Raw genomic sequence first — 25,834 nt, 5'->3', positions numbered from 1 at the left:
GGCCAATGGTAACTTTAAAGCAGTTACAGAGTTTAATGGCTGTGATAGGACAAAACTGAGGATGGATCAACAACATTTTAGTTAGTCCACAAATTTTAATTTGTCTATTTTTTTATTTGTTATTTCACCTTTATTTAACCAGTTAGGCCAGTTGAGAACAAGTTCGCATTTACAACTGCGACCTGGCCAAGATAAAGCAAAGCAGTGCGACAAAAACAACAACACAGAGTTACACATGGGATAAACAAACGTACAGTCAATAACACAATAGAACAATCTGTATACAGTGTGTGCAAATGAAGTAAGGAGGTAAGGCAATAAATAGGCCATAGTGGCGAAGTAATTACAATTTAGCAATTTACACTGGAGTGATATATGTGCAGATGAAGATGTGCAAGTAGAAATACTGGTGTGCAAAAGAGCAGAAAAACCAAAACAAATATGGGATGAGGTAAGTAGTTGGTTGGATGGGCTATTTACAGATGATCTGTGTACAGCTGCAACGATTGGTAAGCTGCTCTGACAGCTGACGCTTAAAGTTAGTGAGGGAGTTATAATTCTCCAACTTCAGTGATTTTTGCAATTCGTTCCAGTCATTGGCAGCAGAGAACTGGAAGGAAAGGCGGCCAAAGGAAGGAATTGTAGGCTAGGTGCTGGCTGCATCATGTTATGGGTATGCTTGTCATCAGCAAGGACTAGGGAGTTTTTTTAGGATAAAATCAACGGAATAGAGCTAAGCAGACAAAATCCTAGAGGAGCCCCTGTCTTAGTCTGTTTTCCAACAGACACTGGAAGACAAATTCACCTTTCAGCAGGAGAATAACCTAAAACACATGGCCAAATATACACTGGAGTTGCTGATATTGAATATTCCTCAGTGGCCTAGTTACAGTTTTGTCTTTAAAATCTATGGCAAGACCTGAAATTGGTTGTCTAGCAATGATCCACAACCAACTTGACAGAGCTTAAATAATTTTTTTTGATAATAATGTGGAGTTATTGTACAATCCAGGTGTGCAAAGCTGTTAGAGACTTTCCCAGAAAGACTCACAGATGTAATCGCTGCCAAAGTTGATTCTAACATTTATTCTCTCGGGTGTGAATTCTTATGCAAATGAGATATTTCTGTATTTAACCTCGTCCCACCTAGTCAACAGGCAGTGGAATACAAATACAAATACCTCATAAATGCTATAACTTCAATTTCTCAAACATATGACTATTTTACACCATTTTAAAGACAAGACTCTTGTTAATCTAATCACACTGTCCAATTTCAAAAAGGCTTTACAGCGAAAGCAAAACATTAGATTATGTCAGGAGAGTACCCTGCCAAAAATAATCACACAGCCATTTTCAAAGCAAGCATATATGTCACAAAAACCAAAACCACAGCTAAATGCAGCACTAACCTTTGATGATCTTCATCAGATGACACTCCTAGGACATTATGTTATACAATACATGCATGTTTTGTTCAATCAAGTTCATATTTATATAAAAAACAGCTTTTTACATTAGCATGTGATGTTCAGAACTAACATACCCACTGCAAACTTCCGGTGAATTTACTTAATTACTCACGATTAACGTTCACAAAATACATAACAATTATTTTAAGAATTATAGATACAGAACTCCTTTATGCAATCGCGGTGTCAGATTTTAAAATAGCTTTTCGGCGAAAGCACATTTTGCAATATTCTGAGTAGATAGCCCGGCCATCACGGCTAGCTAATTTGACACCCACCAAGTTTGGCCCTCACCAAACTCAGATTTACTATAAGAAAAATTGGATTACCTTTGCTGTTCTTCATCAGAATGCACTACCAGGACTTCTACTTCAACAACAAATATTGTTTTGGTTCGAAATAATCCATAGTTATATCCAAATAGCTCCGTTTTGTTCGTGCGTTCAGGTCAGTATCCGAAGGGTGACGCGCGAGCGCATTTCGTGACAAAAAAATTAAAAATATTCCATTACCGTACTTAGAAGCATGTCAAACGCTGTTTAAAATCAATTTTTATGCGATTTTTCTCGTAAAATAGCGATAATATTCCAACCGGGCGACGTTGTATTCATTGAAAGAGAGAAAGAAAAACATGGAGAATTCACATGAACGCGCATCTCCAGTGTCACTGTTCTCAGCCTGACCACTCACAAAATCTCCTGCTGTTTTTCGCCCAGAGACTGGAGAGACGTCATTCCACTTTCTGGCGCCTTCTGAGAGCCAATGGAAGCCTTAAAAAATGTCACGTTACAGCAGAGATGCTGTATATTCGATAGAGATGCCGCAGAAGGAGAACAAATTGTCAGACAGGGCACTTCCTGTATGGAATCTTCTCAGGTTTTGGCCTGCCATATCAGTTCTGTTATACTCACAGACACCATTCAAACAGTTTTAGAAACTTTAGAGTGTTTTCTATCCAAATCTACTAATTATATGCATATTCTCGTTTCTGGGCAAGAGTACTATCCAGTTTAAATCGGGTACGTTTTTTATCCGGCCGTGCAAATACTGCCCCCTAGCCCCAACAGGTTAACTTTCAATACATTTGTAAAAATGTCTAAAAACATGTTTTCACTTAGTCATTATGGGGTATTGTGTGTACAGTAGATGGGTGAGGGGGAAAAAACAATTTGTGAACTAGTCAAGTAAAATAAATACTTTTTGAAGGCACTGTATATTAGAGACAAGATGGCCTCTATACCTTATTTATTGCATCTGTCTTACGACATCCCTCAAAAGTAGGGGTGACGGCGGTAGTAGTCAGATCAAATCTATTTTTCCTTAGCTTTGGTCCTCTCTCAGACTGACAAACTGTCCTGTGAAGTCCTTTGGTGTGGTATGGTCATGTGTGCCGTGAAGGGCGATGGCCAAGTGAACTCAGTGCCAGATAGACCAGGGTAAAACTCCTTGCTACTCGTTGCTAGTACCACTCCTGGGAGAAATCTTGAAATTATCCCCCCCCAGCTCTATTAACTATGCCTCAGCTTCAGAAAATGTAATCTTGGTAAAGCCACCTTCAGTTTTAGTGCCCCCCCATTTTTGGAATAGTCTACAAAACTCATCTTGACTCTGGTGCCTCTAGGGCAGTTTAGGACTTTAATGTTGAATGAATTTAATGAGTATTGCAACTGTTTGGATTTATTGTAAACAATTGTATTTGTGATGTTTGAAGCTGTAGTGTTGATTTATGTAATTTTCAGTTTATTTTTATTGATCATTTTGAATTTGTTGTATCATTGTCCTTAGGGCACCATTGTAATTGAGACCCTGGTCTCAATGGGTTCACCTGAATAAATAAAAGTTAAATAAAAATTTACAAATCTATTCCAAGTGCATGTATTGATCGTATGTGCGTAACACTGTAAGTACTGTAACAAAGCACTTCAAATTAGTTGTCTCCAAAGACATTCTACTCCCTTGCTGTGCCACTGTGTCACGCCAGCCATTGGCTGTCATTGTGGAAATGGCAAGTCTCTGTCTACCATACACTATATTTGGTTTATTTTCCATCAAGGACACATCTGAACATTGAGCCTCTTTCTCCACCCAACTTTATCAATTTTTAGCTGATCATCTACATTTCTCAGACAGCACAGGAGACAGGCTTAAGTCCTGAAATACTTTGTAAATGCATGCTAGTTTTGTATAGAATAGAATAAAATAGAATAGAACAAAAATGAATTATTATTCATTGTTGGATAAGAATGGATATGTGTCTGTACCTGCATGCATTGTATACAATAAGAACTGTGTCCATGTCTCATGTTCTATATTGTATGTTGCATATGTGTGTCCGGTGTGTGTCTGCTGTGGGGCCTGGACCCTGGGCTTCTGGAGGATAAGAGTGTAGTGTTCTCCTCCGCCCAGCGCTGCAGGGCACACAGAGGCTGCTCAGTGATTGACTGGGCTGTAGGCAGGCCCATTAGGCCTTGTGCATTGTCCACTAGCCACTTTGACTGTGCAGAGCCCCTGGTATAGAAGCCCCCTCCCCCCACATCCCTCTAGTGGGGCTAAGACAATTAACCACAAGCATGGGGAAATCCACGTTTTCACATTCCCACTACAGAGAAGAGCAATGTTCACATAGACTTTGTTCTCTCTCCCACTCTCTCTCTCTCTCTCTCTCTCTCTCTCTCTCTCTCTCTGTCTCTCTGTCTCTGTCTCTCTGTCTCTGTCTCTGTCTCTGTCTCTCTCTCTCTCTCACTCTCTCTCTCTCTCTCTCTCTCTCTCTCGCTCTCTCTCTCTCGCTCTCTCTCTCTCACATAACAAAAATGCATAGAGACTTTATTGGGTTTCATGCTTTGAAATATAATTGACTTTTACCTGACTCAATCAGTTCTGTCATCAAGTAAGTTGTCATTAGTAATGAATGTCAGTGCACATGTTTGTGTTGTGAAAGAAAGCAGTGGAATGGCTTCATAACTTAATTGTTGGACCATAAATCATAGTAGCCAATGGATCCTTTGTTCAGTGTTTCTTAATATTTCCATTTGTACTGTCTGTTTCAGTCTCTGGCCCTTAATGGCTGTTTAGTCCAGACAGGTAACTGACCGACTGATGTATTTCCTCTCTAACAAAAAGATCCTGGCCTTCTTGACTTTTCTCTCCTCAGTGGTGGAAACCAAATAGACAGTGAACTCTCCTCTGGAAGTCCAAATAGCTGATCATTTTCCTGCCCATTTTGAGAATATAGTAATACAGACCTGTGTTATGTATTGCATATTTCTTGATTACTGTGGCTCTGTGTGTGTGATTGAGTCAGAGTCGAGGTCTTCAGAAAGATATTTAGCCAAGATGTCACATAGGATTTCGCTGACTGTAGATCAGGTTGTGTGTCCTACCAACCCAGACTGCTAGGCTCATTAACATCACAATTGATTACTACACAACATGGCATCAGAATGGAATCCAGCTATGTGACCAGCAGTTTGTCAATGAACTGTGTCCGGTGTCAGAGTCCTGTGTTTGATGTGGACTGGGCACACAGTCAGGGGCCCAGGGGCCTGTCACAAACTCAACTGGGTCTGGGCTGATGGGACCATAGTCATTGATTCAGTCAGGACCTTTAAATCTTAGAGTCTGGTTGGATAAAGGGTGGTGCATTGTGGGGTTGGTCTGTGATAGGATGGGGTTGCCTTATGTGATAGGATCCTGGTGAGGTCTCCATAGGGTCATCTACAGGTTATGAAGGGATAGAAAGGTCCTAATGTGTCCTCTGTTTTTGTGATAAACCATACTTATGTCCGAATATGGGTCGTCTGGTGTGATACTGTCGAAGCATGTTGCGATGCGTCCGTGGGTTGTCTATGTGAGATAAACCTTGATGAGGTCCCAACGTGGGTTGTCTGTAAGTGATAAAAGCATGTTGAGATGTGGTCATGGGTCATCTATCTTTCCGCGGGTCGTGTGGTGTGATAAAGCCATTGTGTGGTCTGAGAGGATAGTATCTCCAGGTCACGTGTCCGTATTGCCCCCCTGGCCTGGGTCTGAGCAGCAGCAGCTGATAAGGGGAGGAACAGTATGGCCCTGTAATCAGCAGCTGCTCAAGCGTCTTTGTGTGTGTCACTTGCATGCACGAGTGCATTCGCATAATATACTCATGTAAACACACACACACATGTTTGTTTTACTATCCTTGTGGGGACTAAACAATTGATTCCCATTCAAAATCCTATTTTCCCTAAAATCTTAACCTAACCCTATTTCTAACCCTAACCCTAAACCTAACCCTTAAGCCTAAAATAGCCTTTTTTCTTGTGGAGATCGATGAAATATCCTCAATTGTCTGAATTGTCCTTGTTTTACTATTCTTGTGAGGACGTATGGTACCCACAAAGATAGTAAAAGCACACAGCCACACACACGCAAGCATGCACACACACACACACACACTTATACAAACACACGTACAGTACATGGGAGGATTGGCTCTGTAGTTGGCGACCTGGAGTCACATGATGAGTGGTCTGCCAGTGGGTGTGATGTTTGGGGCTGATGATGTATGATGGGGTACTGAGGCTGAGCGGTGTGAATCGCCTCTCTGTCCTCTTCAACTCTCCATGGCCAAGTTCTCAATAAACCCCTCCCTGGAGAAGTGTAATTATTGTAGTCACTATATTGTAAGTCTTGAAATCTTCAACTAATGTATTTGGGTTGTAATAAGGGCATCTACTAGAAAAAGCAATAGTTTATCTCTGTATGAATCTGAGTGTTTGTGTTCTCCCTCTTCCATTCTGCTGGTACTGCCATCTGAACAGTGAACACTCATCATCTTTATATTTCTTGAACTCCTGCTAGACCCAGAGCCTCAGACTGCTAGCAGCTGTTAGCTGAATGTCAATCAGGCCTCATGTTTACATGTGGGCAGAATTCCTCTCTAACTCCCAGTCCAAATTCCCAGCAGCATGTGTGGTGAGCAGCAGTCTCAGCTTAGCTCAGCCCAGGCTGTTCCAGACAGAGAGCTTGCTGCCTGTATGCTGCCTGTATGCTGCCTGTATGCTGCCTGTAGCAGATCTGGGCCCATGGGATAGGCCAGATGTGAGCCTGGCAAGTCAGATCGCGGCACAGTCCCACTGTTTGTGGTCTTTTATTCACGTGATTAGATTCTCTCTACCTCCAGGAATGTATTTCTTCTCCCTCCCCTATGCAAGGCTGGGTTCTATGGTAGGGAAAATGGTTCTGTGGTAGGGAAAATGGTTCTGTGGTAGGGAAAATGGTTCTGTGGTAGGGAAAATGGGGTCTTCCAAAGTAGAGGCCATCAATGTTAATGTCCTGAGACTAACACTACTGTAAGTCTGTCTGACTGTTCATACAACACCAACCAGCCAAGACAATGTGGTTGAGAATACTAGGAATTCTTCTCAGATTCTTGGGGTTTATGAAAATAGAACATTCGGAGAAACGGGCAGTTGGTGAATATCCAGTAGTGGTTTTGTCTCTCAAAAACAAAAAATGTTTACCCTCTACATTGCTGAAGACATCTGTTGTATAAGTTCAGTCTTGTTGATACCAAATGTCTACTGTTTACAGATCCACAAAGAGAAGGAGTCATTTTACCCTGTCCAGCCCTGCACAGATCCCACACTACAGGTGAAGACCACCATCCCAGAATGCACAGGTAAGAACGAGTCAAAATATGATGCCGTACTTTAGATGAGGCTAAGGGAACTTACATACAAATCTGTTAGTCAAAGGAACTCTGTCTTTAAGGCAGCTTGTCAGGGGAATTTGTATTGACAATTTCTGTCAGGCAGTCACTAATCATTGAGGGTTATATAAGATAGAGAGGAGCATAAATGAAGATTAGGAGGGTTGTCCGAGTTCCAGAGGTCCTTGCTTGGATCATGGAAGAGCATTTGCAAGAATGTAATTTGATTTCTGGAGGACCTACAGTATGTCTTAATCCTCTGAAATCAAGTTACAACCTCGCCTTTCCAACTGAGATCCTCCAGAAATCAAATTACATTCTGGCAAATGAGAGGAGAGGAGAGAGCAGCGCTTTGTAGGAGGAGAGAGAGAGGCTTAGGGCGTTTTCACACACAGTTCTGAGCTATAGTTCCAATCATTTTCATTATTTGTTACATTGTATTTTTTTCATTTGGTCCAGTTGTTTTCACATTGCCAAATATCAAACAAAGTAAATGCCTAAACAAAAACACGCTCAGGCAAGTAATTTACTAATTTTGTTGTAGCCTATGCTGCCTAATGAGGCCTATGCAATCACAATGGCCATATCGCATTTTGCGCATTCCATATCTCAAAGCCATATCAAGTATCTCTGTTGTAAAATAGTTTATATTGAGCGCAAAATTTAGAGTTGAGAAATAAAAATGATATCTACAGAAAGCTGAGAACTATGATAGCTGTGGTTTCCCCACAATTAGATTTGAAAATGTTATACAATAGGAACACTTTATTTGTTTTATCCTGGAACATAACTGTTTTCCCGGGAAAGGAGAGAGAGTGGATTGCTCCACACAGCAGTGAAACAGGTACAGGGCCAGGCAGACACTTTCTTTAGAGGAATGATGAGGTTAATGTACTTGACTTTTTGACCAAATCATGGTTTTAGCCTCCTAAAAATTTTTAAATGTTTAAGTAAGGTGACCATGTAGATAGAATGTGCAGCTCGCACCAATGCCACCAATTAAGAATTGAACTTGCACAGTGAAGACAAAGGGTCGAAAACGGCAACTAAATAGTCGCAGTCTGGAGCACTGAAATGATAAGGTCATTGATGCCGATAAGATGGGTATGGAATGGCACTGCTTTCTTTGAATCTTATCCCTACTGTACCATGTGTCCCTTCGGTATCACTGCACCCTTTGGTTGGCAGGCCAGACATGCAGCACACTGTGCAGCTCACGAACAAGGCTACCCTACCTCTACTACCTTTGATGTCCGAAGAAGATAGTTTATGTAGCTTATTATTTCATAGGATTTAGACTACTGTTCACATCTGTGCAGAGATTAGTTGCCATTAAGTAAGATTTCGCCGACATAAACTCGGCAAAAAAGAAACATCCCTTTTTCAGGACCCTGTCTTTCAAAAATAATTCGTAAAAATCCAAATAACTTCACAACTTCTTTGTAAAAGGTTTGAACACTGTTTCCCATGCTTGTTCAATGAACCATAAACAATTAATGAACATGCACCTGTGGAACGGTCGTTAAGACGCTAACAGCTTACAGACGGTAGACAATTAAGGTCACAGTGACTCTGAAAAACCCCAAAAGAAAGATGCCCAGGCTCCCTTCTCATCTGCGGGAACTTGCCTTAGCCATGCTGCAAGGAGGCATGAGGACTGCAGATGTGGCCAGGGCAATAAATTACAATGTCCGTACTGTGAGACGCCTAAGACAGCGCTACAGTGAGGCAGGAAGGACAGCTGATCGTCCTCGCAGTGGCAGACCATGTGTAACAACACCTGCACAGGATCGGTACATCCGAACATCACACCTGCGGGACAGGTACAGGATGGCAACAACAACTGCCCGAGTTACACTAGAAACGCACAATCCCTCCATCAGTGCTCAGACTGAGGATAACACAGTGCCACCGACATGGCCCACTACCAAGGACTGTGGGCTCTCCTTCTCCGTGGCCAACGTGTGTAAAACATTTAAGTGTGTTAACCCTCGCAAGGCTGCCGGCCCAGATGGCATCCCTATCTGCGTACTCAGAGCATGCGCAGACTAGCTGGTTGGTGTGTTTATAGACATTTTCAATCTTTCCCTTTCCCAGTCTGCTGTCCCCACTTGATTCAAGATGTTCCTCTACCCAAGAAGGCAAGGTAACTGAACTAAATGACTATCGCCCCGTGGCACTCACTTCTGTCATCATGAAGTGCTTTGAGAGGTTAGTTAAGGATCATATCACCTCTACCTTACCAGACACCCTAGACCCACTTGAATTTGCTTTCCGCCCCAATAGATCCACAGACGATGCAATCGCCAATTGCCCTATCCCATCTAGACAAGAGGAATACCTATGTAAGAATGCCGTTCATTGACTATAGCTCAGCATTCAACACCAAAGTACCCTCCAAGCTCATCATTAAGCTCGGGCCCTGGGTCTGAACCCCGCCCTGTGCAACTGGGTCCTGGACTACCTGACGGTTCACCCCCCAGGTGGTGAAGGTAGGAAACAACACCTCCACTTCACTGATCCTCAACACAGGGGCCCCACAAGGGAGTGTGCTCAGCCCCCTCCTGTACTCCCTGTTTACCCATGACTGCGTGGCCACGCACACCTCTAACTCAATCATCAATCAATCATCAAGTTTGTCAGACGACACAACAGTAGTAGGTCTGATAACCAACAATGATGAGACAGCCTACAGGGAGGAGGTGATGGCCCTGGGAGAGTGGTGCCAGGTTAATAACCTCTCACTCAATGTCAACAAAACAAAGGAGCTGTTTGTCGACTTCAGGAAACAGCAGAGGGAGCACGCCCCTATCCACATTGACGGTACCGCAGTAGAGAAGGTGGAAAGCTTCAAGTTCCTCGGCGTACACATCACTGACGATCTGAAATGGTCCACCCACACAGACAGTGTGGAGAAAAAGGCGCAATGGCATCTCTTCAACCTCAGGAGGCTGAAGAAATTTGTCTTGGCCCTTAAATCCCTGCACAATTGATAGCATCTTGTTGGGCTGTATCACCGCCTGGTACAGCAACTGCACAGCTTGCAACCGCAGGGTTCTCCAGAGGGTTGTGCGGTCTGCCCAATGCATCACCGGGGGCAAGCTACCTGCACTCCAGGACACCTACAGCACCCGATGTCACAGGAAGGCCAAAAAGATCATCAAGGACATCAACCACCCGAGCCACGGCCTGTTCACCCCGCTATGATCCAGAAATAGCCATCACTAGCCGGCTTCCACCCGGTTACGCAACCCTGCACCTTAGAGGCTGCGGCCCTATATACATTGACTTGGAATCACTGGCCACTTTAATAATGGAACCCTAGTCACTTTAATAATTTTTACATACTGCTTTACTCGTCTCATATGTATGTACTGTATTCTATTCTACTGTGTTTTAGTCAATGCCACTCAATCAAATATTTAGATATTTCTAAATCCCATTCTTTTACTTTTAGACGTGTGTGTATTGTTGTGAATCGTTTTTAGATACTACTGCACTGTTAGATACTACTGCATTGTAGTACTACTGCACATTTCGCTACACCTGCTATAACATCTGCTAAATATGTGTATGTGACCAATAACATTTGATTTGATCATAGCTTAAAAAGATCTCCAAATCACTGCAGCTCTGTATCTTGTGTTTCTGTTATGCTCTTCCCTTCGCTTTAGGCAACTTTCACTTCCACTGTTCCACTGGTTGTTAGGCCAAACAATGACAAAACAACAACCCATTCATACAGTATACTCAAATAGAATAAAATCCTTTCTGACATCAACATCCTGCCCAAAAGGATTGCAACTAGCGATGCAATGATGTTTTGCAGCACATTTTTCTTACTGATCATTTGACTGTGTTGTGATCAAAGTGGTGTATCTGGCCCAATTCTCTTAGAAAATGTGACCTTGATGATTAATCTTTCTGTTGTGTTTTGATTTTGGAAAATCTGATTGTATTTTAAAGCCTGTTGACTTCGGACTCCCGAGTGGCGCAGAGGTCTAAGGCACTGCATCTCAGTGCCAGAGGCGTCGTTATAGTACCTCGTTCGAATCCAGGCTGTATCACATCTGGCTGTGATTGATAGTCCCATAGGGCAGCACACAATTGACTCTGCATTGGCTGGAGTATGCTGTCATTGTAAATAAGAATTTGTTCTTAACTGACTTGCCTAGTTAAATAAAGGTTACATTTAAAAATAAAAATAAAATTAAATATGTGCTGCCTTGCCATGGTAAATATCTGACTCTAATCATAATACGTATTTTCTCTTTCCCAGAATTCCCAGTATCCCCATGCTCAGAGAGTGTTGGAGGCTCTGTGTCGACCACTGGTGCCCTGCGGGACTCAGTCAGTGATTTGGACAGTCTGGGAGAGGACGGTGTCTTCAGAAAGGTGAGATCAGCACACTGGAACGAGACATTCCCTTTATAGTCACAACACTGTCAAAGAAGAAGAGTAAGTCTGTGTCTTGAGTGGCTATGACATGATAGCATATGGGTATATTATAAGTCAGTTATCCTATAACACAAACAACATGGTCTATGACTTTATGTTGTATGTTTCTGGTGATATAGTCCCATATAATTCCCAGCTCCTCTATTCGTTAGTTTATGTTTTGGCCTCTGGCCCCCACCTCCAGTCCACAGCAGACTGGTCAGCTTGCCTGTTCCATGTGACATCAGCAGCCTCCCATGAGCACTCCTTCCTGGGCCAGCTAACTCATTATGACCTCATCCCACTCACTCGCTCATTACCGCCCTTCCTCCCCTCCCCTGCCCCCCACCCTTTTTTTCAACATTTACACAGTGGAGGGTGTCTGTGGCATAATGGCACTCCAATGCAATTTCACACTACAGCCTTGGTCCTCATTTCTTGTTTCTTGTGGATAAATACTGATTTGGGCATTTACTACTAAAGGCCATAGAACCATTGACGAACATATTCATAAATGGCAAAAAGGACAGTCAAAAAATAAATAATAAGAAACAAGATTTTGTTTCTGTCCTAAATCAGGAAATAGATACAGTGCATTTGGAAAGTATTCAGACCCCTTGACTTTTTACACATTTTGTTACGTTACAGCCATATTCTGAAATTTATTAAATACTTTTTCCCTCATCAATCTACACACAATACCCCGTAATGACAAAGCAGAAACTGTTTTTTAGAATTTTTTAATAAATAAAATAAAACTGAAATGTAACATTTACGTAAGTATTCAGGCCTTTTACTCAGTACTTTGTTGAAGCACCTTTGGCAACTATTACAGCCTCGAGTCTTCTTGGGTATGACGCTACAAGCCTGGCACACATGTATTTGGGAGTTTCTCCCATTCTTCTCTGCAGATCCTCTCAAGCTCTATCAGGTTGGATGGGGAGCGTCTCTGCACAGCTATTTTCAGGTCTATCCTGAAATGTTCGAACGGGTTCAAGTCTGGGCTCTGGCTGGGCCACTCAAGGACATTCAGAGACTTGTCCCGAAGTGACTCCTGCATTGTCTTGGCTGTGTGCTTAGGGTCGTTGTCCTGTTGGAAGGTGAACCTTCGCCCCAGTCCTGAGCTCTGGAGCAGGTTTTCATCAAGGATCTTTCTGTACTTTGCTCCGTTCATCTTTTCCTCGATCCTGACTAGTCTCCCAATCTCTGCCACTGAAAAACATCCCCACAGCATAATGCTGCCACCACCATGCTTCACCGTAGGGATGGTGCCAGGTTTCCTTCAGACGTGACGCTTGGCATTCAGGCCAAAGAGTTCAATCTTGGTTCATCAGACCAGCAAATCTTGTTTCTCATGGTCTGAGAGTCCTTTAAATGCCTTTTGGCAAACTCCAAGCGGACTGTCATGTGCCTTTTTCTGAGGAGTGGCTTCCATCTGGTCACTCTACCATAAATGCCTGATTGATGGAGTGCTGCAGAGATGGTTGTCTTTCTGGAAGGTTCTCCCATCTTCACAGAGGAACTCTGGAGCTCTGTCAGAATGACCATCGGGTTCTTGATTACCTCCCTGATCAAGGCCCTTCTCCCCCGATTGCTCAGTTTGGCCGGGTGGCATGCTCTAGGAAGAGGCCACTGTGTTCTTGGGGACTTTCAATGTTGCAGAAATGTTTTTGTACCCTTCCCCAGATCTGTGCCTCGACACAATCCTGTCTTGGAGCTCTACGGATAATGCCTTCGACCTCATGACTTGGTTTTTGCTCTGACATGCACTGTCAACTGTGGGACATTATATAGACGGATGTGTGCCTTTCCAAATCATGTCCAATCAATTGAATTTACCACAGGTGGACTCCAATCAAGTTGTAGGAACATGTCAAGGATGATCAATGGAAACAGGATGCACCTGAGCTCAATTTCGAGTCTCATAGCAAAGGGTCTGAATACTTATATAAATAAAGTATTTGCGTTTTGAAATTTTAATACATTTGCAAATATTTCTAAAAACCAATTTTCCCTTTGTCATTATGGGGTATTGTGTTTAGATTAACAAAGAGAAAATATAATTGAATATATTTTAGAATAAGGCTGTATCGTAACAAAATGTGGAAAAGTCAAGGGGTCTGAATACCTTCCGAATGCACTGTATATACAATTTTACACATATTTAACCCCTTTTTTTGGATTGTCACAAAACAATCTTCATGCTTCCATTTGTTTTTTCAAACCGGTACCGGTTACCTTCAGACGAGTTCTGTGACAGTTTTAGGGGTCGTAGAGCAAAACGGAGAGGTGTTCGTGAGAATCTCCCCTTTCCACAATCTCCCCTTTCCATTAGTTTGTGCACACAAAAAAAGATGTCTTTAGCTTAAACTGACAGATTTTTTGTTATGTAATTTAGATTGACGCACCACTAGGGCGTTAAACACTATTATTGCATACAGAGTGAGTCCATGCAACTTATTATGTGATTTGCTAGGCAAAGTTTTACTCTCATTTAGGCTTGCCATAACAAAGGGGTTGAATACTTATTGACTCAAGACATTTTCATTTTTTATTAATTTGTAAACATTTCTAAAAACGTAATTCCAGTTTAACATTCTGGGGTATTGTGTGTAGACCAGTGACACAAATTTTCAATTTAATCCATTTAAAATTCAGGCTGGTTAAGGGGTGTGAATAGTTTCTAAAGGCACTGTATCTCCCCTCTGACTACTCCCAGACCTGTCTCTGCCTCTCCGCCTCTGGTGTTGAGGTCTGCCATTATGCAATAGATTTTGAAAGTTCGAGTGAACTCAAAACTTTGGACAGACACAGCCAGTCAGTGACCAAAACAGGACCTTTTACAATTAGACTTTCACTACTCAAAGGCCCTTTAAAACAATCCTTCAAATCCATTTTTTTAAGAAACGTTTTTAGCTGTGTGTTTGTGTGTGTGACTGCATGTGGGTCTTGTAGGCAAAATTAGTATAGTGGTTATTACATGTTACATAAAACATGTTTTCATGTTAGATTTTAGTGTTTTATTTGACATTTATTTTAGTTTGTTAGTTTTTAGAATTGATTTACTAGTTTTTATTTAGTTTTAGTTTGATAACAACATTTCTATTTTGTTTTATTAATTAATTTCTGTTTTAGTGTTAGGGACAGAAAGTAGCATATGCGTGGGAGGCTTGGAGCCATTTATGTGTTGTAGGCCTACAGTCTTTTTTGTGGGCGATGCCACTTCTTGCCGCTGATGGGCAGTAATACATAAGGTGATGGGCCAAGACCATAGACTTGGATAGACATAACATCTCTGTATCTGTGTCATGATGGCATCTGTGAGCGTCTGGGCATCGCCATTGACACCGTCTTCATCTTGAAATAGTAAATGTTCTTCACAAGTAGAAATCATTGGCTGATCCCTCCTCCATACAACTCCACGGCCAGGACACTGGCTTGGTTTAAATTAGAAATCAATCCTAAAGTGACTTTAATTTAAAGGATAAGCACCTAGACTGGTACAATAAATATGGTGGAAGGAAACTCTCTTGCCTATGTTTACAACAATCTAATGCTTTTTAAACTTTAGTAGTAGATGTAAGGAGAATCAAGTACCTTTACCTTTATCTGACAGAAAGAAAGGGTGAAAAACAACAAATTAAGTTATGGCACATTTGACATGTTACAGTGAGGGGAAAAAGTATTTGATCCCCTGCTGATTTTATACGTTTGCCCACTGACAAAGAAATTATCAGTCTATAATTTTAATGGTAGGTTTATTTGAACAGTGAGAGACAGAATAACAACAACAAAAAATCCAGAAAAACACATGTCAAAAATATTATAAATTGATTTGCATTTTAATGAGGGAAATAAGTATTTGACCCCCTCTCAATGAGAAAGATTTCTGGCTCCCAGGTGTCTTTTATACAGGTAACGAGCTGAGATTAGGAGCACACTCTTAAAGGGAGTGCTCCTAATCTCAGCTTGTTACCTGTATAAAAGCCACCTGTCCACAGAAGCAATCAATCAATTAGATTCCAAACTCTCCACCATGGCCAAGACCAAAGAGCTCTCCAAGGATGTCAGGGACAAGATTGTAGACCTACACAAGGCTGGAATGGGCTACAAGACCATTGCCAAGCAGCTTGGTGAGAAGGTGACAACAGTTGGTGCGATTATTCACAAATGGAAGAAACACAAAAGACCTGTCAATCTCCCTCGGCCTGGGGCTCCATGCAAGATCTCACCTCGTGGAGTTGCAATGATCATGAGAACGGTGAGGAATCAGCCCAGAATTACACGGGAGGATCTTGTCAATGATTTCAAGGCAGCTGGGACCATAGTCACCAAGAAAACAATTGGTAACACACTACGCCGTGAAGGACTGAAATCCTGCAGCGCCCGCAAGGTCCCCTTGGCTCAAGAAAGCACATATACATGCCCGTCTGAAGTTTGCCAATGAACATCTGAATGATTCAGAGGACAACTGGGTAAAAGTGTTGTGGTCAGATGAGACCAAAATGGAGCTCTTGGGCATCAACTCAACTCGCCGTGTTTGGAGGAGGAGGAATGCTGCCTATGACCCCAAGAACACCATCCCCACCGTCAAACATGGAGGTGGAAACATTATTCTTTGGGGGTGTTTTTCTGCTAAGGGGACAGGACAACTTCACTGCATCAAAGGGACGATGGACGGGGCCATGTACCGTCAAATCTTGACTAATCCCCAAGGTTTGTAGGACAATGGGTTAATAATTAGGCAAAGACTCAGCATCTGCAAAAGGTTCGTACGGTTTATTCAGAGAACGTTCTGAAGTACATTACACAAAGAAGTTCATTTTATGCTCCCTCCCCACTTACGCACATACCTCCACACAAACAGTAGATATCCTACGCACATCCATACACACGAACAGTAGGTGAATAGTATCCGTCCCCGGACTTCTCACCACTGTTAATCACTATCCAGCGCTGCCTGTTCCTTTCCCCCGAGATTAGGGGGACCTTGACGGTTACTACCTGTTTCTTCCAAGCTTCTTCAGGTCGGGTCACACACACATGTCTACAGTTCCCTTAGGCCCACTAACACACCACATTTCTCTTCCTCCCAGGCCTCTACTAGGCCTTATGGGACTTACGTTCAGTACTTTAATTATTCATCACACATGCTACATATCTACTAATTACTAATCAGTTACGTTTCAGGGAGGGATTCTTTATTCATTTACCTTTTATTATATAATTTCCTTATCAGTATTCCAGCAGGACAATGACCCAAAACACATGGCCAAGGCAACAAAGGAGTGGCTCAAGAAGAAGCACATTAAGGTCCTGGATTGGCCTAGCCAGTCTCCAGACCTTAATCCCATAGAAAATCTGTGGAGGGAGCTGAAGGTTCGAGTTGCCAAACGTCAGCCTCAAAACCTTAATGACTTGGAGAAGAAAAGAGGAGTGGGACAAAATCCTTCCTGAGATGTGTGCAAACCTGGTGGCCAACTACAAGAAACGTCTGACCTCTGTGATTGCCAACAAGGGTTTTGCCACCAAGTACTAAGTCATGTTTTGCAGAGGGGTCAAATACTTATTTCCCTCATTAAAATGCAAATCATTTTATAACATTTTTTACATGCGTTTTTTTTCTGGATTTTTTTGTTGTTATTCTGTCTCTCACTGTTCAAATAAACCTACCATAAAAATTATAGACTGATCATTTCTTTGTCAGTTGGCAAACATACAAAATCAGCAGGGGATCAAATACTTTTTTCCCTCACTGTATGTTTATGTAATATTAAATGTATGACTGACTAACCCCTTCAAATTGAGTTATTAAAAACATTTGCAAAAACATAAGCAATACAACACTTCTTCACAAATCTAGGTAGATAAAGGTTTTATATATATATATATATATATATATATATATATATATATATATATATATATATATATATATATATATATATTTTTTTTTTAATATCAGTTCACAGCCAGCCAGCTTGTGTGTGTGTGTTTCTGTTCAAACAAACAAGATTTTCTGGTTTGTCTTTAGGTAGACTCTTCGTTCCAGAAAGGTGGTCGTTCGGTTTCTCAAGCCTAATGACAGTTGTCCACAGACAGGGAATATTCTCTCCACGAATGCTTGGGATTCAGGGGCATAAACCAGATCCAGTGCCACAGGGCACAGCTTTGGATAAACAGCCATCCTTGCCTGCCAGAACTGGAGAGGTGACTCTGTAAACATGCCCCTTTACCTCGTCCAAGTATTTCCGCAACTCACACGGGGCACTTAATGCCATGCTAGATTGACCATCCGGCTGGACGGTGACCTCAAACACAATCTTCGATGCAAGGAAGCTATATTCCTGAAGCACTATGGTCAAGATGCTTGCTGGATTCATCATTATGGTATCTTCCTGGGGTCCTGCTGCTCCATGGCTGTACTCTCTGATTTGCTGAAGTATAAAAGACTCTGCGTCCCTCATCAGTGGCTCCATCTCTGTTGAGCTAAGTGCCAGAGACACTTGGGTCCATGAGGCAAGCTAATGCAGGGGTTTGATCAAAGTTGGATGCCAGAGGATCCCGTTTGCATGCGAAGAGCTCACGCGGTAACTTCAGGAGGACCTGTGGCAACTATTTTGCAACAGTAGTTGACTGCAAGTGTGCCTCAAGGAAAGTCACCACATCAATCAGCGAATGGCTGTCAGTTTGAAGTTGGTTGGGTTGGATTGCAAACGGCTCCATCAACTTCACAAGCTGTTCTAAATTGGCTCAGTTACTTCCTGTACTCGCCCTCAGATTTCTTGACTGTTAGCTAGTGATAGATAAGGATAGTGATGCACAAGCTACGCCTATTTGAAACATCGGCATCTACTGGCAGCATTTACCGCCAGATTCAGAAGCTCAAAAACCTCATTACAAAAAAGCTTGAAAACCCCTTTTAGATTTTTGTCCAGAGTGTAGAAGAAAAAAACGTAACTTAATTTATGATGGTTTTTATTTTATTTTAGTTATTTTTACAGTCAAAGAGAGTAGTTTCAGTATAGTTTTCTTTTTTCAAATATTTTAATTTCACTTTACTAAATAGTTTTTCCAATTTTAGTTTTTGTTTTAGTTTCAGTTTTCATTTAATATAATAACCTTGCCTATAGGTGTGTGTTTGTGTAGACAGTGCTAGCTGGTTGACTGCTGCTCTGCTGCATGAGCTCAGGAAGGGTGACTCATTTGTTCTGGAAGCTGATATTCTATGGCCTGGTCCTCATAAAGGGGCCTGCGTGATTATGCTCTGAGCCACAGTGGCCGTCCGTTAGCTCACCACCCGCTCGCACGCCCAGTGCTGGCACTACTGGACAATGTGAAAACTAATGATACAGTCCCAATGGAAATCATCTGCAGCCTGCCTGCCTGCCGGCCTCCCTAAAGGGTGTGTGTGTGTGTGTTTCTGTTGTTATGTAACCTTTTATAGGGCTGGAAAGAACTCTCTCTCCCAGCAGCATGTCTCTCTCTCACTGCCTTGCCCTTTCCCCTCGCCACACTGAAGGCTGCAGTAAGCTCAGACTAAAGGCAGCTCAGACCGGTCATCAGGCCTAACCTCAATGACATACAAGACAGGACATTAAGTTAAAACTGACTACTTCGACAATAGATACAGATTTATTTAGCTCTCACACCTTTAGTATAATTTATGTTTTTAGCTTTGTTTTTGGTGTAAAACGTAGTGCCCCTTACCCAAATGTGTTAGCTGAAATGTGCAATTCCAAATCCTTCCACAATGCCATTCAGTTGACTTTGACTGCAGTGGGTAACAGGGTCTTTCTGTATCCCCTCTGTCCCCAGGGAGAGGAGGCTGTGACTGGGCCAAGGGAAAGCAACAGTGGTGTGTCGGTGTCCTTCTCCTCCATAGACGACGTGGCCAGTGTGGGTCCCCTCAGCGCCAGCTCCCAGGGCAGTGTGGGTCCTCTCAGTGTCTCGTCCCAGGGCAGAGTGGGCCCTCCTTGGGCTGGGGCAAAGGCAGGGGTGTTGAGCACTAGGGCCAGTTGGAGTGCCGGAGACGCCTGGCAGACGGCAGGGAGGGGGGCAGAGGAGGACGAGAGGAAAGACAAGCTGACAGAGGTGCCTGTGTGCTCCGCTATCCTGCGCTCCTCTATCCGCTCGCTCTCTCCGTTCCGCCGGCACAGCTGGGGCCCAGGGAAGAATCCTGCAGGAGAGACAGACATGAACCAACGCAGGTGAGTCCTCTTAACCCCACACACTGACCTCTAACTCAACACACTCACTACCCTATGGTACATACCCAGGAAGGATAGCTATGGATGGATGGTGAAAAGTCATAATCTGTGTGAACTAGAGGTCGGCCGATTATGATTTTTCAATGCCGATACCGATTATTGGATGACCAAAAAGGCCGATGCCGATTAATCGGCCATTTTTTTTATATATATATTTGCAATAATGACAATTACAACAATACTGAATGAACACTTATTTTAACTTAATATAATAGATAAATAAAATCAATTTCGCCTCAAATAAATAATGAAACATGTTCAATTTGGTTTAAATAATGCAAAAACAAAGTGTTGGAGAAGAAAGTAAAAGTGCAATATGTGCCATGTAAGAAAGCTAACGTTTAAGTGCCTTGCCTAGAACATGGGAACATATGAAAGCTGGTGGTTCCTTTTAACATGAGTCTTCAATATTTCCAGGTAAGAAGTTTTAGGTTGTAGTTATTATAGGAATTATAGGACTATTTCTCTCTATACGATTTGTATTTCATATACCTTTGACTATTGGCTGTTCTTATTGCCAGTGTAACAGTATAGCTTCCGTCCCTCTCCTCGCTCCTACCTGGGCTCGAACCAGGAACACATCGACAACAGCCACCCTCGAAGCAGCGTTACCCATGTAGAGCAAGGGGAACAACTATTCCAAGTCTCAGAGCGAGTGACGTTTGAAACGCTATTAGCACGCACCCGCTAACTAGCTAGCCATTTCACATTGGTTACACCAGCCTAATCTTGGGAGTTGATAGGCTTGAAGTCATAAACAGCGCAATGCTTGAAGTACAGCGAAGAGCTGCTGGCAAAACGCACTAAAATGCTGTTTGAATGAATGCTTACGAGCCTGCTGGTGCCTACCACCGCTCAGTCAGACTGCTCTATCAAATCATAGAATTAATTATAATATAATAAACACACAGAAATACGAGCCTTAGGTCATTAATATGGTCGAATCCGGAAACTATCATCTCTTGTGTATTGATTTTAAAGAAAGGCATTGATGTTTATGGTTAGGTACATTGGTGCAACGACAGTGCTTTTTTCGCAAATGCGCTTGTTAACCTCTATGGGCTAGGTGGGACACTTGCGTCCCACCTACTCAACAGCCAGTGTAATCCCGTGGCGCGTTATTCAAATTCCTCAAAAATGCAAAAACTTCAATTTTTCAAACATATGACTATTTTACACCATTTTAAAGACAAGACTCTCGTTAATCTAACCACACTGTGCGATTTCAAAAAGGCTTTACAACGAAAGCAAAACATTAGATTATGTCAGCAGAGTACCCAGCCAGAAATAATCAGACACCCATTTTTCAAGCTAGCATATAATGTCACATAAACCCAAACCACAGCTAAATGTAGCACTAACCTTTGATGATCTTCATCAGATGACAACCCTAGGACATTATGTTATACAATACATGCATGTTTTGTTCAATCAAGTTCATATTTATATCAAAAAACAGCTTTTTACATTAGCATGTGACTAGCATGTGCCTAGCATTCCCACCGAACACTAAATTTACTAAATTACTCACGATAAACGTTCACAAAAAGCATAACAATTATTTTAAGAATTATAGATACAGAACTCCTCTATGCACTCGATATGTCCGATTTTAAAATAGCTTTTCGGTGAAAGCACATTTTACAATATTCTCAGTAGATAGCCCGGCATCACAGGGCTAGCTATTTAGACACCCAGCAAGTTTAGCACTCACCAAAGTCAGATTTAATATAAGAAAAATGTTATTACCTTTGCTGTCTTCGTCAGAATGCACTCCCAGGACTTCTACTTCAATAACAAATGTTGGTTTGGTTCAAAATAATCCATAGTTATATCCAAATAGCGGCGTTTTGTTTGTGCGTTCAAGACACTATCCGAAAGGGTAAATAAGGGTGACGAGCATGACGCAATTCGTGACAAAACATTTCTAAATATTCCATTACCGTACTTCGAAGCATGTAACGCTGTTTAAAATAAATTTTTATGCCATTTTTCTCATAAAAAAGCGATAATATTCCGACCGGGAATCTGCGTTTAGGTAAACAGACGAAAGAAAATAAAGCATGGGGTCGACTCGGGCACGCGCCTAAGCCCATAGTACTCTGATCGGCCACTTGCCAAACGCGATAAAGTGTTTCAGCCAGAGGCTGCCTCGATATCGTTCAGCTTTTTCCCGGGCTCTGAGAGCCTATGGGAGCTGTAGGAAGTGTCACGTTATAGCAAAGATCCTCAGTCTTCAATAAAAAGAGCCAAGATGAAACACAACTTGTCAGACAGGCCACTTCCTGCATGGAATCTTCTCAGGTTTTGGCCTGCCATATGAGTTCTGTTATACTCACAGACACCATTCAAACAGTTTTAGAAACTTTAGGGTGTTTTCTATCCAAAGCCAATAATTATATGCATATTCTAGTTACTGGGCAGGAGTAGTAACCAGTTTAAATCGGGTACGTTTTTTATCCGGCTGTGAAAATACTGCCCCCTAGCCCCAACAGGTTAAATCATCACCCGTTTGTCGAAGTAGGCTGTGATTCGATGAGAAATTAACAGGCACCGCATTGATTATATGCAATGCAGGACACGTTAGATAAACTAGTAATATCATCAACCATGTGTAGTTAACTAGTGATTATCATAAGATTGATAATTTTTTGGAAGATAAGTTTAATGCTAGCTAGCAACTTACCTTGGCTTCTTGCTGCCCTCGCATAACAGGTAGTCAGCCTGCCATGCAGGCTCCTCGTGGAGTGCAATGTAAGGCAGGTGGTTAGAGCGTTGGACTAGTAACCAGAAGGTTGCAAAAACGAATCCCCGAATCCCCCCTGAACAAGGCAGTTAACCCCCGTTCCTAGGCCGTCATTGAAAATAAGAATGTGTTCTTAATCTGACTTGCCTAGTTAAATAAAGGTGTAAAAAAAAATTTGGGTAAAAAATGTATTTGGTGGCCAAAAATACCAATTACCGATTGTTATGAAAACTTTAAATCGGCCATAATTAACCGGCCATTCCAATTAATCGGCCGACCTCTAGTGTGAACCATAAGCCTCCAACTCCTACAGTATCCTGACTTGTCCTCAGTATGATGATATCTATTGGGGAGTCACTTGAGACAGTAGTACCCTGGGAAGTGCAGTCTGCAGGGATGAGACTAGGACAGAGTCTTGCTTTAAGAGGACTGGTCCTCATACGGCCTCAAGTTCAAACACTTTGTGTTTGTGTGTCAGTGGGCTACTGTTTGTGTGTGTGAGCGCATGTGTATGTAGATATTTGTCTCTGTGTGTATTTAATCCATGGTTGTCCCTCAGGGGGCCTTATACAGTACAGTTAGATACTCCTGGAGGCACCTCTGTGTCAGTGGACTTTGTGGGAAAGGCCTGGTCCAGGTCAAAGGTTAAGCACTGTGACTTTTATTGCCACCATTTTCCTTCTTATTCATTATCACCCATTTGATCATGTACTGTACTGTCAGTGCTCTCATCTCTCTCTGTTCATCCCATCTTTTCTGTCATCTGCTCATCTCCCCATCTCTTTTCAGTTTATTGCAAGGTCAAGGGGAAGGGAAGCCTCGAAAGCCAACATTTCATAGGAGAAGGTACCACACAGTTATTCCTCAATGTTTCCATTCTGACTCTCTCTGATGTGTCACTGCCAAGCTGTTTTTTAATTACGGGAAGAAAATGTAAAATGTATTGCTACCTATATTGAGCACTCCCTAATCAAATCAAATTGTATTTTATGTGCCTTATGCTATGGAAAAATCATTTCTAAAACATATGAAGAATGAAGACAGTGAAAACTTTATTTCTCTCCAATATAATATGTATCAAGTCACATCAATGGAAAAAAACCTTCTCCATTAACCCACCACTTTTACCTTTGACCATCACATCTCACCCTGAAATAACGTCACCCTTTCCCTTCTGCTCCTGTCTGTCTGTCTCTCCTCTCCTGTCCCTTTCCATCCCTCTCCCTCCCTGTCTTCTCCCTGTCAGTATGAGCTGGTGTCCCTCCAACGTCCCCCCTCCCCACCCGGAACAGATTGATAGCAGAAGGTATGCCATCACGTGTCAACTAATAGCTTAAGAGGACAAACACACAAACAATATGAAAGAAGCCTCTACATGTTCTCTGCTCTGTGCATGTCTGTATCTGGCTTGGTGTGTCTCTGGCTTGGTGTGTCTCTGGCTAGGTGTGTCTCTGGCTTGGTGTGTCTCTGGCTTGGTGTGTCTCTGGCTTGGTGTGTCTCTGGCTTGGTGTGTCTCTGGCTTGGTGTGTCTCTGGCTTGGTGTGTCTGTGGCTTGGTGTGTCTCTGGCTAGGTGTGTCTCTGGCTTGGTGTGTCTCTGGCTAGGTGTGTCTCTGGCTAGGTGTGTCTCTGGCTAGGTGTGTCTCTGGCTTGGTGTGTCTCTGGCTAGGTGTGTCTCTGGCTAGGTGTGTCTCTGGCTTGGTGTGTCTCTGGCTTGGTGTGTCTCTGGCTTGGTGTGTCTCTGGCTAGGTATGTCTCTGGCTAGGTGTGTCTCTGGCTTGGTGTGTCTCTGGCTAGGTGTGTCTCTGGCTAGGTGTGTCTCTGGCTTGGTGTGTCTCTGGCTTGGTGTGTCTCTGGCTAGGTGTGTCTCTGGCTTGGTGTGTCTCTGGCTTGGTGTGTCTCTGGCTAGGTGTGTCTCTGGCTAGGTGTGTCTCTGGCTAGGTGTGTCTCTGGCTAGGTGTGTCTCTGGCTTGGTGTGTCTCTGGCTTGGTGTGTCTCTGGCTAGGTGTGTCTCTGGCTTGGTGTGTCTCTGGCTTGGTGTGTCTCTGGCTAGGTGTGTCTCTGGCTTGGTGTGTCTCTGGCTTGGTGTGTCTCTGGCTTGGTGTGTCTGTGGCTTGGTGTGTCTCTGGCTAGGTGTGTCTCTGGCTTGGTGTGTCTCTGGCTTGGTGTGTCTCTGGCTAGATGTGTCTCTGGCTAGGTGTGTCTCTGGCTTGGTGTGTCTCTGGCTTGGTGTGTCTCTGGCTAGGTGTGTCTCTGGCTTGGTGTGTCTCTGGCTAGGTGTGTCTCTGGCTTGGTGTGTCTCTGGCTTGGTGTGTCTCTGGCTAGATGTGTCTCTGGCTAGGTGTGTCTCTGGCTTGGTGTGTCTCTGGCTTGGTGTGTCTCTGGCTAGGTGTGTCTCTGGCTAGGTGTGTCTCTGGCTTGGTGTGTCTCTGGCTTGGTGTGTCTCTGGCTTGGTGTGTGCTTTGTCACTGCTGCTGTTTCTCTCTCTTTGTCTTATTCACCTTGTTGGTCAGTTGTGGTCGACCTCAGCGATGCACAGTCACTTATCTTCTTCCCCTCTCTCTCTGTCTCTCTCTCTCTCTCTCTCTCTCTGAGACAAGGAAGCTAGAATTTAGAGAGGAAGCATCAAGCATCTTTAGAACAATAGTATTATACTGCTACACTGCTGGTTAACTATTGCAAAGATTAGAATGACTAATATAATCATCATCATCAGTGAGCCAGACAGGTGAGTTATGGTTTTAGTTCAGTTCATCTCGCTTAGCCAGACTTACAGCTTCAGTGAGAGGTTGAATTGACACACAGCTAGAACGAGATAATAGGTCTGTTGTATTCTAATACTGAATGCTGATTTCTTATGCATTCATAAATTACATAAGTATGGTCTCAATGGAGTTTATTTGTCGCCTATTATTTAACATGCTACACTTTTTAATCAAGTTAACTAGGTTGTTTTTTCTGATTTGAAGCTTGGGGAATTGTATTTTTATGTTTATTTTACTTCAGTTATTTCCCCCTTACATTTGTGTTTAGGTTTACATGTATGTGTTCCTTCCTGTTTGTGCTGGTGTTCATATGTATTTCATTTGGCTATACATGCTTTTCCTCTTTTCTGTATCTCATCATCACCTCACTGCTCTACTGCAGGGATCTAGTTAAAGGACAAATCCACTCAAAAAATATATTTAGGTATTTTTTTCATTAGTCCACTTTTAAAACAGTCCC

The 25,834-nt window shown here is 42.6% G+C and overlaps 1 protein-coding gene across 7 annotated transcripts in view; it reads left to right on the top strand.

Annotated features, from left to right (window-relative positions):
- The window catches only part of LOC106573623 (A-kinase anchor protein 13), a 177,382-nt gene that overhangs the window by 123,269 nt on the left and 28,279 nt on the right, over nucleotides 1-25,834 (top strand). For 6 of the 7 annotated variants that reach the window (XM_014148841.3, XM_014148845.3, XM_014148844.3 and 3 more), the window contains exons 9-13: nucleotides 7,041-7,128; nucleotides 11,438-11,553; nucleotides 19,414-19,805; nucleotides 23,401-23,457; nucleotides 23,858-23,917. In XM_014148841.3, coding sequence (XP_014004316.3) covers nucleotides 7,041-7,128; nucleotides 11,438-11,553; nucleotides 19,414-19,805; nucleotides 23,401-23,457; nucleotides 23,858-23,917 — 713 coding nt within the window. The remainder of the gene's footprint in view (nucleotides 1-7,040; nucleotides 7,129-11,437; nucleotides 11,554-19,413; nucleotides 19,806-23,400; nucleotides 23,458-23,857; nucleotides 23,918-25,834) is intronic. The other variant, XM_014148847.3, reaches the window with a different exon arrangement.

This window comes from Salmo salar, chromosome 16 (genome assembly GCF_965601325.2).
Source record: "Salmo salar chromosome 16, fSalSal1, whole genome shotgun sequence".
NCBI classification, from domain to species: domain Eukaryota; kingdom Metazoa; phylum Chordata; class Actinopteri; order Salmoniformes; family Salmonidae; genus Salmo; species Salmo salar.
Note: the sequence above shows the minus strand (reverse complement) of the source record. Positions and strands in the feature narration are given on the sequence as shown.